This window comes from Myxocyprinus asiaticus, chromosome 21, assembly GCF_019703515.2.
Source record: "Myxocyprinus asiaticus isolate MX2 ecotype Aquarium Trade chromosome 21, UBuf_Myxa_2, whole genome shotgun sequence".
In the NCBI taxonomy this organism is placed as follows: domain Eukaryota; kingdom Metazoa; phylum Chordata; class Actinopteri; order Cypriniformes; family Catostomidae; genus Myxocyprinus; species Myxocyprinus asiaticus.
In genome coordinates, this window is record NC_059364.1 from 1335213 (window position 1) to 1352500 (window position 17288).

At 37.9% G+C, this 17288-nt stretch overlaps 2 protein-coding genes across 2 annotated transcripts in view; both read left to right on the forward strand.

Annotated features, from left to right (window-relative positions):
- LOC127411940 (serum response factor-like) overlaps positions 1-17288 on the forward strand; it is an 896621-nt gene that overhangs the window by 626000 nt on the left and 253333 nt on the right. The gene's annotated exons all lie outside the window — the stretch shown is intronic.
- LOC127411966 (opsin-VA-like) overlaps positions 14362-17288 on the forward strand; it is a 26274-nt gene continuing 23347 nt past the window's right edge. The window contains exon 1 of the mRNA XM_051647941.1: positions 14362-14701. Coding sequence (XP_051503901.1) covers positions 14362-14701 — 340 coding nt within the window. The remainder of the gene's footprint in view (positions 14702-17288) is intronic.

Sequence of the window (17288 nt, forward strand, 5' to 3'; positions counted from 1 at the left end):
AAAATAACAAAGTAAAATAGTGTTGAAATTTATTGCAAAAATAAACAGTACTGACTGAACCATGAAAATGTATTGTACTTTTTTAAATGAAATAAATATTAATATTAATATATATGAACTAATATACAAATTGTAAAGTCAGCTGATTTTTAAATTGACGTTGGATGCAATAAATACATAAACCATTCAGCACCGTTATATTATTGCATAAAACATTCCTATCCTGGCTGTTAAAAAAGGGCATTTCATTTTCAACTAATGTGCATAAAATAAATAAATAAAAGGTTTTAGTCGGTCCATATTCTCAAATGTTAAGTCAAAAGTAAAATGAGGGGGGGAAACGCTTCAATAGACAGTTCATATGGTGTTACACTTGCACTGATTCCTACTACTCCAGACTCAAGCTTCATAATAACAATGAAATACACATAGTTTTTTATTCAGTACAGTTGTATGTAGAGTAGCAATATTCACAGATAGCAGTGGTATCCGGCTGAACTCGGTGGTGAAGCGGCTCAGACTATGAGCACAGGTCAGGGGCTGTTCAACAGACTGGAACTGAACGCGAGAATCTCGAGACACACATTTCCAAGTTGAACATCTTTCCTGACAAAGCATTTAAGCAACTCATAATCTGAGAAACACTTATAAGAGAGCAAGACCGGCCAAAGACCTCCACCAACTGTAAGGGGCTGTTCACACCGAACGCTTTTGCAACCCTCCATTTGTTTTTTTATGTAAATGCGCGCTAGACGAACGTCTTTGTTTCTCTGTTTTTGTTTATTCGGCGTCTCGTGCAAGAGCGCTGTTTTTTTAGATGATATGTCTAATTAAAAAGAACTTTAAAAGCATATTGAGACCTGCTTTCTGTTAATCTGTATTTGTTGAGCTGTGTCTAGCCCTTATTAGTGCAAGAATGTAATCGATCTGAAGTCATCGTATTACAGTGAGTATAAAAAAACTGAACTGAAATCAGATGCATTTCTGATTTGTTTATACGTTTCTCTCGGCTGCATGAAGATATTAATTTGCTTTCTCATGTCACTAGCTTTAAATATGCAACTTAGCTGGCTAACGAATGCATAAACGTGACCAGCTGGATATAAACTAATGCAAATAGATGGTAATAGATGGTAACAATCGTGACATTTAAACATTTGGGTAGGACTTACGTGTATTTTTGTTGCATTGTTCTAACCGCTTGAGGTTATCTTTAATGTTAGCGTCCTCTCAGTCGGCAAACATACTGCTGTTCTCTACTAATGCAACATCTAGTCAACAAATTAATTACTTTATAATGATATGACGTGTACTGTAGTGTACTGTATACATACCTTTTCGTTGTCGATGTTTTCAATCTGCCTCTGAAGTGTTCTGCTTCATGCAGAGTGTAGATTCGCGTCAAAACAAACACCACAAGGTGTCAGTGAAGTGATTGTTTTTATTTCGCCTCTAGAGGTCGCTCTCATACTGTATAACGACAGCGGACCCTTCCCAGCCACTCCAGCACCGGACGCAATGGGGAAAAACTGTCGGTGTGGATTTTTGCCAATAACCGATAGTTCCAGAAATGTATTATCGGTGCCGATTAATCACAAAATGGCAAATCGGCAAAACCGATATATCGGTCGACCTCTACAACCAATAGCATGTTATTACTATGTATATAACAAATGATAATTTAATGGAATTCAGTGAAGCCTTTCTGTGGGCCCCCTCCAGTGTGGGCCCCTCTTACTCAGGTCCATCATTACCCGTGGTCCTTCTCCCTGCTTGCAAAGTTTGAAAAAAAAAAAAAGGAGATATAATGTATATATAATTATGTTTATCATAAGACTGTAAACATGTACAGGAGGGCGCTGGTCCAAAATTTGTTTGGGGGAGGGAGGAGGATGGGTGTTGTCACTGTCCTATTCTGCATATCGTGGCCAGGACTGTAGCAAGGTATTCTGGGCCCCCTGACTGTATATTGCTCTGGGCCCCTTTCCCATTAAAAATTACAGTTTAAATTTGTTGTGGGGCCCCCTAGCTACGGCTCTGATTGTGGCCGGCCCCTTCGTCATATCGCGGCGCCGTTTTGTGGCCCTCTTCAGCCAGTCATGGCCTGTTCGGCATAACACGGTGACCCGTTTCAGCTTATTGCCACCCGTTCGGTCCCGTTTCGTGGCCGGCCCACCGGGAAAAGTCCCAGTTCTCCCTAGGGCCAGTCCACCCCTGCCTGTAGCATTTTCAGAATTGCCGCAAGTTCTAGTTAGCGTAAATATTCATCTATAGTCGGATTTCTATAATCAGATCCTGTTATTCACAATGTGATATATTGTAACTAGTCGTGTAAATAATTATGTACTGTAAAAGACTGAAGAACCAAGGTACCGAGGTATCAACACAATTGACTGATATCAAAAAGAATTTTCATCAGCATAATTTAATGATCCTTTAACACAAAGCACATATCAATAGTAATATTTATCTCACTGTGGTGTGAAACACTGTTGGTGCTTGTATAGGAAAAGACATCACAGTTTATGGGAAACTGCCCTCTCATATTTTGCTGTCATGGATCATTGACTTTAATAACAAGTGTTAATGGTCTGAGAAAAATGCTTTGAGAAAAAGGCTTGAGCAAAGTCTTGTTGGCAGTCTATTTAATCATCGATTTACTGTGATCGAGTATTGGCACTGAGTGCAACACAAGTCAATTCAGTTGAAATAAGAATACATCACTGGAGAAAATAAGTACCTGAATGAATTTCATATGAACCTCTGGGCCTCGGGTATAATAACTGAAATAACCCCAGGCACTTCCTGGAAGCTGTTTGGATTTGTCAGCTATGATTAAAGTAATAATATAGAATTATACTAAAAAGCTTACAGAAACACAGTAGAGGACAGATTGTCAGAGTATAGTAAAGCCTAAATCTGCAACATGAGATTTTCAATCGACATGACTTGACATGACTACACAAATATTTGCTGTTAATTCTTTGGATATCCCAGTTAGCATCTTACCCTGTGGAGGGCCAAGTTTATTCGCAAACTTTACTCATACTGTATAGAGACAGCTTGTATTTGTGTCAGAGACAATGCAATTCTTGACATGTTATTATCAAAAGCAGGCCTTCATTGTTGGTATATTTATTATTTACTTTATAGTAGTCTGACCATATGAGTAACATGACTATAGCTTCTAACAAAGGAAGGACTTGTTAGGACAAGCTTCTTGTTTATGTATGTTTTTACTGTATGTGTTTTTGGCTTGTTTGCTTTGTACTGTAAAGTATGATAATTAGTGATGTTTGCTAAGGTTCCGTAGGCATCATTATTATTGTTGCTTATTTTCAGGCCCAGACGAAATCTGCTGACTTTTGCCTCACATTCGTTTTGTTTTTTGCCGATTTTGCGGGAAAATGTATGGAATGGATTTAAAAATAGTAAAATGTTTTAAATGGACCTGAGAGTACTTTGCTCTGCTGAAAGCATCATCAAATCAGCCTAAATATTTAATCAACAAACATGCAAGGGGGCCTGGGTAGTTCAGCGAGTATTGGCGCTGACTACCACACCTGGAGTCGCAAGTTCAAATCCAGGGTGTGCTGAGTGACTCCAGCCAGGTCTCCTAAGCAACCAAATTGGCCCGGTTGCTAGGGAGGGTAGAGTCACATAGGGTAACCTCCTCGTGGTCGCGATTAGTGGTTCTTGCTCTCAGTGGGGTGTGTGGTTGTGCGTGGATTGCAGAGAGTAGCATGAGCCTCCACATGCTGTGAGTCTCCGCGGTGTCATGCACAACGAGTCACGTGATAAGATGCGCAGATTGACGGTCTCAGAAGCGGAGGCAACTGAGATTCGTCCACCACCACCCGGATTGAGGTGAGTAACCGCACCACCACGAGGACCTACTAAGTAGTGGGAATTGGGAATAAAATTAAAAAAATACAATAAATAAATAAAATACAATAAACAAACATGCAAGAGGTGGGGAATGTGTAAAACTTTTGTGAATGACAGAGGTCGCAATTCTGCGGAAATCTGCGTGTTTTTATGTTGTTGTTGTTTTTGTCCTTTCTGTAGCGTGACAGCCCAGAGTCACTATTTACTTTAATTACTAAGCAAAAAGCCATGTCAAAATGTTTAACTTTATTTTTTATTTTCATGATCCACAGAGGAAAGTCATACAGATTTGGACTGACATTATGGTGTGAGGAAATGATGACAGAATTTAAATTTTTGGGTGAACTACCCCTTTAACCCTTGGATGGTCTTAACAATCAAGTCCCTACTTTGAACCTTTCAAAAGCTTGTAACAAAGGCTCTGTTTGCTCTAATCTCTACTTTTGGTCTTAAATCGTTCCTCTAGGTGGCAGCAAACACTAGTTCTATCACAATATACACATCTAAAAGGCAGGGGGCACCCCAACCTGTTTTGTGACTCCGCCCATAGACAGCCAGTCTTTTTTTTTGGGAAGCCTCTCCCTTCCCCCATGTTTTGTGGAATATCTCGGCCTCTGAATGGACTACACACAAGATCTTGGTGTCATTTGAAAGCTAAGGACTTAAGCAATGATGTTGCAATAAATTGCATCATCAATAATGTGAAACATATTCAAATGATGATTTGTTTGTAATATTTTTTTTTTTTGCTGAACGGCATTTTTTTCTCGACATTTGAGACATAACAGTGGATTATTTCCTCAGACAAGTTGTGAGACAAGTAAAACCTAAGGTAAGAGCTGATATACTGTAGAGTTTGTGGCTGTTTAGAGTAGACATGTTTTTTTTTCTCACTTTTTTAATTTCTCATTAAAAATGCATGACTATTCAAACAAAATAGTTTTTGTTGCTTTGTTAATAAATACATGAAATTGCCAGGTTCAGATCACCTCTGTGGAGGATGTCATGAAGTTTCAGGCCAAAAACATAAAGATAAGTAGATGTAAATCAGTGTTAAAAGTTCAAACGGGTCAAATTGGCCTGTGAGTCCATTCAAGGGTGAAGATTAGTTTTTTGTTTTCTTTCAAAACCCCTAACGCCAAGTATTAATCCTTTGGCACGAAGCCTGACATATATAGTTGTGTGGCTTGTTGAGCCGGTCACACTTTTTTCATGGCAGACTTTAAAATGGCCAAAAAATTAAATCCCACAGACTTAAAGGAGGAAACCAAGCCATATCTAGGGACCATACAGACAATACTTTGTGCCGGTGAATTTGCACATGCAAGCACAAATACACACATCTAGTTTTAATATGTGTTGTCCATTTTCGTTTAAAAAAGCACTCAAGAAGAAAAATAAACTCAATTAAAGCTGCAAGCAGCAATGCGGATTCCTCCTCAAAACTGCAAATTATGTAAAAATTGACCTGGTAGAGACATGTACTTCACACATGTGCACAATATTTCATTAATTTGTAATTAAATATTGCAAGAGTCTTCATATGAACTGGTGATTGAATCAAAGTATCGGTTTTATGACTAGCGGATTTGTAAAGCATTATTTTAGCGTTAGCGATAAATAATAGTAAACTGTAATTCTGTCATCTTTTGACATATCAAGGTGAAATTGTGCACAGTACTTCAGAGTGATGTCATCTTGAAGCCTGTTAGGTTGGAAAAAACATGAGTCAAAATGGCATTAGAGTTTTTTGGACATATGGATATTGAGACAATGTGGACATTTACATAAATGCGCACCTTTCAGCCATTTTGTATTGTATTCATTTTTGCTAAATATCAAATTGAAAGACATGTATCCTACACATACACACCAAGTTTCAAGTCAATTGGAGCTATGGTTCAGGAGGAGTAGATTTTTGTAGTTTTGGACAAATTTGTGTTGTACAGGAAAATCCATCATGGCGGACTTTATGGATTCTAGAGGCTTTTTTGTTCCTCATGAGAAATGAGGCATATATACCACGTTTCAGAAATGTTGGACTTATGTGGTGGAAATGGCATCACTTTGAAAATGGACAAATTGGGGAATGGCCTGTAGCGCCACCTATAGGCTCACGTGGGCCATTTTTGGTGTGGTAGTTACTCGTGGCCTGTAGTATCAATGTGCCAAATTTCAAAACTTTTTACCAAGGAGATCTTGAGTTATTGGGCAATTTAGAGCTACAGGAATAATAATAATAATAAGAAGAATACTAACAAAAACAATAGGTTTCCTCCAACCGGGGGAATCCTAATTATACCTACTGTACATATGCTGATGCAAACTGTTAAAAATGTCTGAATGCCCATTGAATAATTTCAATAAAGTAACTAATTCTCCCAGTTATTGTGAAAAAAATATTTTATTCATTTATTGAATGCTTTTTGCAAATAGGAACTAATTATAACCAGTTAAAGCACATTTTGCATGAGTTATTTTGGGCTTAAAGCTCCTTCTGAGAATTGCTATTTGGGTCCCTGGAATCTTTTAGCACTCAAATTAAAATGGGCTACCGGATCTCAAACGTCACCTTCAGAAGAACTCCCATTAATTTTCCATCTGCAAAGCAAGTTTTGAGAGATGACCTATTACAGTGTAAATGCAGGCTGCCCTCATGCTGTTTCAGGGACAGTAAAGCTCGACTAATTTCCTCCCACCAAACGCCTCTTTCAGACATCAGTCAGCAGGGTTCAGGTGATACGTGTCTGTTTGAAAGTATTGCATGTCTTTATTTACGTCTATTCTAAATGTCTCTCTCTCTCCTTTAATGTCTCCGATTTGCTTTTTGGCCGCAGTGTAACAGATGCTCAAAGTAATTTGCATCTGTCTGGCAGAATGCAAGACATCCTCCAGCCAAGAAACCCTGATGCGCCTCAATGTGCCATCAGCCTGTACAATTAATTGAACAGTCTGGCCAAGAATGAACATTCTGTCTTCATTTATGTGTTGTTCTAAACTTGTATAAAGCCAGCTCATCATGCGAACTCATCTGTCATGTGAACGGAGGCCCTTGAGTTTCTACGTGAGCTTGTGATCAGATCAGATCATCTTGACAGCCGATTAGTGCTTGATCTTCAGTCGATTAGTGTGTGATGCCCAGTTTTTGTTAGAATTTGTTTGTTAGAATTTATTAGAAACTTAACCTTGTGCGACCCCCGCGTCCACATATGTGGATGTTGTATTTTGGCTTCGCTATACGCAAGGCATAATTGAAATTACTTTAAACTGACTGAATACTGTTCACAAGACTCTAGACTGTCATTTAAGGGTTAAACTTCTTGCGCACGATTCACGTGACTTAACAACATGATGTTGATTTCAGTGAAGCGCTTCTATGGGATCAGAGCCAACAAAAGTGCATCTGATACGAAATCTTTTTACGTTTTTTCATAGAAACCTGTTTGGTTGTAAAGAGTAGAGTCTCTAGTTTCATTTGATATGCTGCTTTAAAAAATGCATTCATATTTCACGTGTCAGCGCACTGATAAACATGATGTCCACATACGTGGATTTTTGGACATGAATCCCTCAAAAGTTGAATTATTTTTTTTTGTTGTTATTTTGAATAACGTTCAACATTAACATATTCGCTTCGTTTGAATATACATTTTGCTATATTTTATTTTGCTATCAATGTACAATACGATTGTATGTGTTAACATTAGTAAATGCATTCCTATATTTACTGTGCATTATCACATTGACAATCAATGGGTTCATACAAAAGCTACATTAAAGGTGTACCGACTGCTACAGAAGATGAGACATCTCCTATACTTCTTTACTGAAGTTGTTCCAAATGTATTCTGGAGAATCTCTAAGTGAGATGAAATGCTTCAAAAATCTAATTTGTGCATATGCATTTGGTAAAACTTAGTGTGTGAAGACGCATTGCAGCAGATTTTATGTCAATGACACCCAATGTTAGTGAAGCTACTGTACATTAAAACTGTATCTTTCCAAGCTACAACATACTAATAGAAAGTAACTACACTGAAACTATTTAAAGAAGAAAATCATTTTTGATATATAAAAATTCAATGATATAATTTAATTTAATAATATCACCTGATAGTTATATATATAATTAGGGTGACATTCCCTCATGAGAATTAACCATGGTTTTACTACAGTCATGGTTACGACAATATTACTATAGTAAAACCATTGTTAAGTTTCATGAGGGTGACAACATACATTTTATACTTAATATTCATTAATAAATTAGACAACACACTATTGTATACAACTGAATTGAAATATAGTGATAAACAGCAGCAACGCACTAAATATTTCATTTTAAATAAGAAGGTGAAGACCCTTTAAATCTCAAGTGAATCAGTGAATCATTTATGTGAACTAGTTCATTTACATAGACCGCCTGAAAGAATCGACTTTCCCAAAAAAAGTTCCCCAAAAAAAAAAAAAAAAAAAAAAAAAAAAAAAAATTACATAATAATAATAATAATAATATATATATATATATATATATATATATATATATATATATATATATATATATATATATATATAATTATTATGATTTTGAATTATTTAAAAAACTATTTCGAATTATTTAATCATTATATATGTAATTATTGTTGTTGCTTTCTCAGCAAATATTTATGTATGCGATTAATTGCGATTAATTTGATTAATTAATCGGCATACCATGTAATTAATTCAATAAAAAAAATGTAAGCAATTTACAGCCCTAATTATTTCATATCTATATAAGTTTACTATCTATTTCTTTGTTTATTACAAGAGAAATTAGTACTACATTCATACAAATAAATACTACATCACGTTGATTTCCTGTGCAACAATGATGCATTATCAGTATCCAGTATGCACGTTAAAGGGTTAAATATGCAAGCCATGTTTGAATATACACGTGCATTAATGAAATATGAGTTATGCCGGAGGGGAAGATTTTCAGTGAATACCAACTTTGGTCTCTTTCTAAAACACAAAGCTGTTGTGTAACTTAGGAAGATAGAAGATAATTGACTACTTTCGTGATACATTGATGGTGCTTTTTTGGTCATTTTGGAGCTCTTAACGACCCCTGATCACTGAATACTTTAATTTTTCGAAAACAAGCGACATAAATGTTCAGAAGACAGAAAGTCATACAGGTTTGGAACAACAGGAGGGTACGTAAATGATGACATAATTTAGATTTTTGTGTGAACTAACCCGTTTAGATTGTCTTATTATTGGGGATGTTCAAGAACATTTTCCTCTGCAACTCAGGTAAACTCAAGCTCGGTCTGTTTGTCGGCCTGTATGCTAAAATGTAATTCTAAAATGTGAACTGTGGTCTTCAGTCATCATGCAGAAGATCTATTTATCATCATATAGATCTATCAATCATTAGAGGTCATCTCATAAACATCACATAGACAATACACACATGATGGAGTGCTTTCATCATTAGAGATGAAGTTTGTTTGAGAGATATTAGCAGACCAATCTCAAACAGCTGATAGTGGATGAAACTCAAACCAAACGATTCCTAAACGCTGACATTTAAACTTTGCACCCACTTCAGATTTGACATTTTACTCAATTTGTGAGTGACTGAAGTTTTAAAGTCTTTCCTGATCTTTTACCTGCTGACACTGATGTTCACTGACGTTCCAGTAACAGAATGCGTCACATTTGGGAAATCATTTCTCAGCATTTTTCCCACGTTCCTCGGTAACCCCTACAAATTTCCTTCCAATCCTGAGCTTTCAGTGAAACACATCACAGTCAAGTGCACTTCTCTCCACACAGATGTTGTGAGCATGAGAACGGCTTTGAGTTAGAGGATGAAACTCAAATAAACTGTCACACAGTTAGAGAGACAATGTTTTGACCCATGAAATCAGAAAAACGTTATTGCTGATTGGTCTTTCTGACTGAGAGTCAGGGGATTTCCGTCTTTCCTCATCATGGCTTTCCTGCTGGCTCAAAACGAGAAAAAGTAATCAGACGTTTCTCATCTAGAATGCCACTTTCAGAGGCAAAAATAACAACTTACAAATTAGTGCTGCTGTTGACTGATTTATCAACAGATTTTTGAAAGTGAGGATTTGATGGAATAGCTCAGCCAAAGAAATAAAAATTCTCTCATCATTTACTCACCCTCATGTTGTTCCAAACCTGCTTGACTTCATTTCTTCTGAGGACAAGGCGAACGCAGTTCGAGAGAAAGAGAGAGAGTTATTGGCAGCTGAACAGAAATTGACTTTTTTGAACACTAAACCCACAATGAGAAATATTCACCTGAATAAAAAGTGACAACTAGCCCTGGTTTACCCGACAACACAGTTCTGTGATAGGCTGATAACTTATCTTTTCTTAATAAGTACCTCCAATGCATTTACTTTTTAAAATGTGCATTAAGCTCATTTGTAAATCTTGTGAGCAAAAAAAATAAGTACTTTTTACTTATAATAAGTAAAACTTTGAGAGAAAAAATTAATATTGAGAATTTTTTTTGACAAAGAATTTTTTGAAAAACAAAATTTGAGAGAGAGAGAGAGAGAGAGAGAGAGAGAGAAACAAATTATAGAAAAAAATATATATCTAGATTTAAAAAAAATAAAAATGTTTTTGTAGGACATAGGCTCAGGAAGGCACTAAGACACCTAGTAAAAAACAAAAAACGAATTCACAGTGTGGTTCGGGCTTCTGTAGTTCATGAATGAGGTGAGCATTAGTACAGGAGTTTTCAACCTGTGGGTGCCTGTCAAGGGAGGCATGAGATACAGGCTTGCACTCAAGTGAAGCGAAAAATATTTGGATCTGTTGTGAATTATATAGGTCCATTTCAAGACATTGTGCGATTCACTAAACAGTTGCGCAACTTTTGCACGTGGTATTTCAGCTCAAAAACCTGCATCTTATTTACTAACTACCCGCAATCTATTTTAGCAGGTGCAATCAGCACTGAAATTGCACTGTGTCTTGAATATTTAAATTATGTCATTGTCATTCCTTTCAGCGCAAACACGCTCCTTTCGGTGTAAATTAGGTTCATAGTATATTGCGCTTCATTCAAAAAAATTGCCTGCCGCAAATTAGCTTGCGCTATTACCACAAATAAATGTAGGCGGTAAAATGAATTTTATTTAAAAGTGATGTTTGTGAACATTTTCAGCTCATCATATCAGCAGTAATTCATCAACACTGATCAAATGATGGAGAAGAGCGTTATAACGTGGCATGTAGCCTATCCAGATGAGCTGTGTAGTCAAACACACCTTTTCAGCATGTTTAAGAGATGATTTAGGTGTCTGGATCACAGTGGACATGTACAGTCCAGACAGGGTCAAATTCGGTGGTCTGCAGCGTGATCATAAATAGCGCATTTACCGGGCACAATCATAGTGAATGTGGTAACCCCTCAGTTATAGTATTGTTTTGAGAGCAAAAACCAACAAAAAAGCAGACCATGTCTGGGTTTCCCAATAATGTTGCAACTTAAGCATCTACGATCATCTTAACTAACGTCGCTCGTTATTTTAAGATGGAATAACGGCTGTTTCTCAAACCAGCACGTAGATCGCTCGTTAAAGTAGAACTTACGGTGAGTTACGGTAAGTGTTACGGGAGCTGTCCGGTCCAAAGGTGCTGAAACTTTTGCAAACATGTCCAGGAGTTTGTCTTCTCAAAATTAAAACAATGTGGAAAAACTGACAAACGTGGAAGTTGTAACCTTGTCAAAACTATAACAGAATATAATTACAGAAATAATGATGGCTTTAGTAAGACGGGGTTTCAAATGTACTAGTTCTCAACTTCAGAGATATTAATGAAAGTGATGCAAGAAATGCATGTAACATGAATGCACGTGGTGTGGGCTCTCACGTAGACTAAAGTTTTGTTTCTTTGGCTGGGAACTGAATAGATGCACAAAGAACAGGATTAAAATGACGAACATCAGTACTGAACTATAGACCTGTAAATATGAATAGATCATCTTGTTACAGTTCTAGACACTGTGCACTTGTAGCCTTCACCTGAATAAATTAAATATCTTACATAACCGCAAAAAAGTGTGCTTGACTACACAGCGTGTCTGGATATATGTCAGGCTATAACACTCTTCTCCATCATTTGATCAGTGTTGATGAATTACTGCTGATATGATGAGCTGAAAATGTTCACAAACATCTCTTTTAAATAAAATTCACTTTTACTACTTTTCAAAACTTTTTACTTTGCAGAAGGCACTAAGACACCTAAACAAACTTTTAATTGTGCTTTTTTTTCACAGTGCGGTTCAGGGCATCCGTATAATGTAGAGCCAGTCTTCTCAAGATCATATTTATAATGATGCATCTTTTATTCACTATCCATATTTTTTTGTTCTTTTATTGCATTATACTGTATAGCCTACTTTTAAGTAAAAGTTTCTATTAATTTAGAGTCGGTCTTCTCAATAGACAATCAAAGTTACATTATAATGCGTCTCTTATATTAATTCTATACTTGCATGTTCTTTACAACGATACAGCAGTTTTGCAGTCAGTCGCATTATATTGGCATGCACTGATGCAGTGTGCTTGTGCCCCAGTGATATTGTGTTATAAGTCCGCTGACCTGCTTCGAGCGGGATTCGAACCGGTGTCTCCGGCATGGGAGGCGGGTGCACTAACAACAGGCAAAAACCTGCTACTTCACCCAGTAACATTTTGGAATTAAGTTGGTATTTATTAATATTATATAACCCATCAATTACAGTATTGTCCAGTTTGTCAGTATAATATGATACAGTATTATTATTATTACTTTGAGGATTTATACATTAGTATTATATTCCTGTCTTATTTACTTTACTTTCTCTTGGATCTTATATTCTGACACTGCAGTGTGTTGTTCACCATGTTGCAAAAGGTTGTATTTTTTGTTAGCATCGTACGCAACATTCATAACAGTAACAGTAAACACACAAGCACGGCGGCCCCTCAGTACACTAGAGAAGGGAATAAAACATTGCCGTTTATCAAGCGCTGAAACTTTGCTTGGTGCAGAACAATCTAGAATAATGTTAAACATTGTAACAGTCACCTCTTTGCAATCTGAACGTTAAATCTTTGTGACACATGCACTAAAAACAGTCTAGACGCAGTGCAACGAATGAAACAGAACGCAAGTGTCTCGACATGCGTTTCTGAAACCTGAAGTTCTTATTAACTTCAAACAGTGTCTAAAAATGTGCCGGTCACTGCGTGAGATACTGAAGAACAGCGAGACGCGGTGCAGCAGTCAAGGACGTTCGTCCAGCGCGTTTACATAGGAAAACAATTAAAAAACAGAGCAGACACACACAAAAACACATTTGGTGTGAATGCCCCTAACTCATCCGTTCGCGTGTATATGAGCGTGTGAGTGAAACAAGTTCAGAAGGCCTATATATTTTTTCATAAATTACAAACCCAAAGTACTACTGACTTGAACCTGGCAGCTTCTAACGTGAACTGCTCTGAGAGCGCTGACAACGGCATGTTCGCGCGTGTACCCAGAACAACAAGCGGTTTTTACAGAGCTTTCCTACTGGGATGGGGGCCCTCTCGACGTCCGGGGCCCCACGCAATTGCGTGGTTTGGTGGTGGTTAAAACCGCTACTACTATCATGTACCAGCTTGCATTCACCCCCCTAAACCTCACTCTCATCCGGGTCACGGCACCACTGTAACCCGTCCTGCTCGACCCGCAGCTGGCTACCGTTACAATTGCAGCATGTGTTCAGTGTGATGGATCAGATCCAGTGTTCTCCAGGGTCTCCAGCGCTGCATCGGCACTATACGCGGAGCTCAGTGAAAAGAGGATCGGTGCAAGATCGACAAAATGCACACTATCGTTTAGCCTTCCCGTTTTTGACGTAAAGTCACAGCTTGGTCGTTCAATGAGGGGAATTAGTGGGATTTTGCACATCGACTCTTCATCAGAATCTGGCAGAGAGACGCGGAGAGCCGCGCGACACTTGTGCGCGTTTCTCAAGCCGAATGGATGAAAAGCGCGTGGAGAGACCTGCCAGAAACGCACCGGACGAGCTGAAGTGATGATGATGATGATGATGATGATGAAGGCAGAGTTTCGTGGCTGACCTTACCCGTGATGATGATAGCCTATATAAAGCCCATCCTGCACGCGAAAGTCAACAATACACCCTCAGATTTGATTCGGGAGCTCTACACAGACTCAACAAGTCCACAGAACTTAGCCACTTTATTTCGGGACGTGCACGCGTGGATTTGGCGCTGGAATGGACTGCTGATGTTATAAAGGGAAATACTGAAATGATCATATAATGAAGACATCTGTGCATTGAAGGACTGGATTTGTAATGCATGCAGACTTTTATCAAATGTAAGGTGCGTTGCACTTTGCTCCTCTGGTGCTTTTAATTGACGTTCACTGTTTTGAGGAGAGATGGAGTCGTTTGAGGTGCCAGTTAACGGGGTCTCTCACACTGAAGATCCGTTCTCTGGACCACTGACATCTATTGCGCCCTGGAACTATCACTTCCTGGCTGCGTTGATGTTCATAGTGACCACATTGTCTCTCTCCGAGAACTTTGCGGTGATGTTGGTGACATTCAGGTTTAAACAGCTGAGGCAGCCTTTAAATTACATCATTGTCAACTTATCTCTGGCAGACTTTCTCGTGTCATTGACTGGAGGGACTATAAGTTTTCTGACTAATTTCCACGGCTATTTCTTCTTGGGTAAATGGGCTTGCGTTTTGGAGGGTTTTGCGGTCACCTTTTTTGGTAAGTGAAAAACATATTTTACTTTAAAGTAATGAGGTTTACATGTCATGACCTTTCCTAATTGATTGAGAACTGATAAACAAAATTTCAACATCCTTCAAACATTCCGCATGACAAATGTTACATTGATTCTGTTTGGGGTCTCCCAGAAACAGGACTAAATGCAATATTTTTGAAGAGGAAAATAAAACTTACATTTCAAAGTACATTATTGGGGTCTCTGGGATCTGAAACATAAAGACGGTAAAGTCAGTCTTAATTGAACATGAGGGTTAATATAGTTAAATACCAAAGTGTAGCTATATAGGAGTTGATCTATGAAAACTTACCAATGCAGACAAATTACTGTAAATGTAAAGTGTGACCCAGGTGGATAGCAGCTCTCATCACACATTAAAAAACTGCAGGTGTCAATATTCACCTGCAATATACAGAACAACATTCATATATTAGTGACAAACTTTTCACACATCAATAGGACTTTCTAAATGTTTTATGTTTTTATTTTACACATATGGTTGAGATATCTCCACAGATGTGTTTTCTCTGTCATAGAGTATAACATCTGTGATGGGCTCCATGTTTTGGAAAGGTCAGGGTAACTAATTGATTGATCCTGTTTGACTCATTAGATTTCCCTTCTAATGCAAGTTTGAACTTTCATTTTCAGTATGCATATTCACATTAGCATCTCTGTGTGGAACATTTGAAGAACAAGGAATTATTAGAGAACATCAGTTCTGGGGGGTAATTTTTTTAATTCCTCTTTCATTGTGAATAAATCATTATTTCTGAATGACCATGAAAGGAAACTTTGCTTGTTGTCATTATTGATTGGTCTACCTTCAATTAATGCATTTTGGGACATCCTAGGATATAAGGTCACAGAGAAAATCAGGCAAACATGCAAGGTGACCAGCAGGGGACATAGTGTATGTAACACTCTGTTTCAACTGTACCCGTACCATAAGAAACATGGTTGCCAATGCTCCTTCTAGAGTTTGAAATGCTTTTATTTGGTCAGAAGCTAAGATAAGCAAGGAAAACACATTTTAGATGATAGATAGATAGATCGATAGATAGACAGACAGAGAGACTGACAGACAGGTAAACAGACAGACAGACAGACAGACAGATAGATAGATAGATAGATAGACAGACAGATAGACAGACAGACAGACAGACAGACAGACAGACAGATAGATAGATAGATAGATAGATAGATAGACAGACAGGTAGACAGACATACAGACAGACAGACAGATAGATAGATAGATAGATAGATCGATAGATAGACAGACAGAGAGACTGACAGACAGGTAAACAGACAGACAGACAGACAGATAGATAGATAGATAGACAGACAGATAGACAGACAGACAGACAGACAGACAGACAGATAGATAGATAGATAGATAGATAGATAGATAGACAGACAGGTAGACAGACATACAGACAGACAGACAGATAGATAGATAGATAGATAGATAGATAGATCGATAGATAGACAGACAGAGAGACTGACAGACAGGTAAACATACAGACAGACAGACAGATAGATAGATAGACAGACAGACAGACAGACAGACAGACAGACAGATAGATAGATAGATAGACAGACAGGTAGACAGACATACAGACAGACAGACAGACAGATAGATAGATAGATAGATAGATAGATAGATAGACAGACAGGTAGACAGACATACAGACAGACAGACAGATAGATAGATAGATAGATAGATAGATCGATAGATAGACAGACAGAGAGACTGACAGACAGGTAAACATACAGACAGACAGACAGATAGATAGATAGACAGACAGACAGACAGACAGACAGACAGACAGACAGATAGATAGATAGATAGACAGACAGGTAGACAGACATACAGACAGACAGACAGACAGATAGATAGATAGATAGATAGATAGATAGACAGACAGACAGACAGACAGACTGAAAGCTAGAGAGACAGACAGGTAGACAGACAGACAGATAGATAGATAGACAGACAGACAGACAGACAGGTAGATAGACAGACAGACAGGTAGATAGACAGACAGACAGACAGACAGGTAGATAGACAGACAGACATGTAGATAGATAGATAGATAGATAGATAGATAGATAGATAGACAGACAGACAGACAGGTAGATAGACAGACAGACAGGTAGATAGATAGACAGAAAGACAGACAGATAGATAGATAGATAGACAGACAGACAGACAGGTAGACAGACAGACAGACAGACAGACAGGTAGATAGATAGACAGAAATACAGATAGATAGACAGACAGACAGACAGACAGACAGGTAGATAGACAGACAGACATGTAGATAGATAGATAGATAGATAGATAGATAGATAGATAGATAGACAGACAGGTAGATAGACAGACAGACAGACAGATAGATAGATAGACAGACAGACAGGTAGATAGACAGACAGACAGGTAGATAGATAGATAGACAGAAAGACAGACAGATAGAAAGATAGATAGATAGACAGACAGACAGGTAGATAGACAGACAGGTAGATAGACAGACAGACGGACGGACGGACGGATGGACGGACAGATAG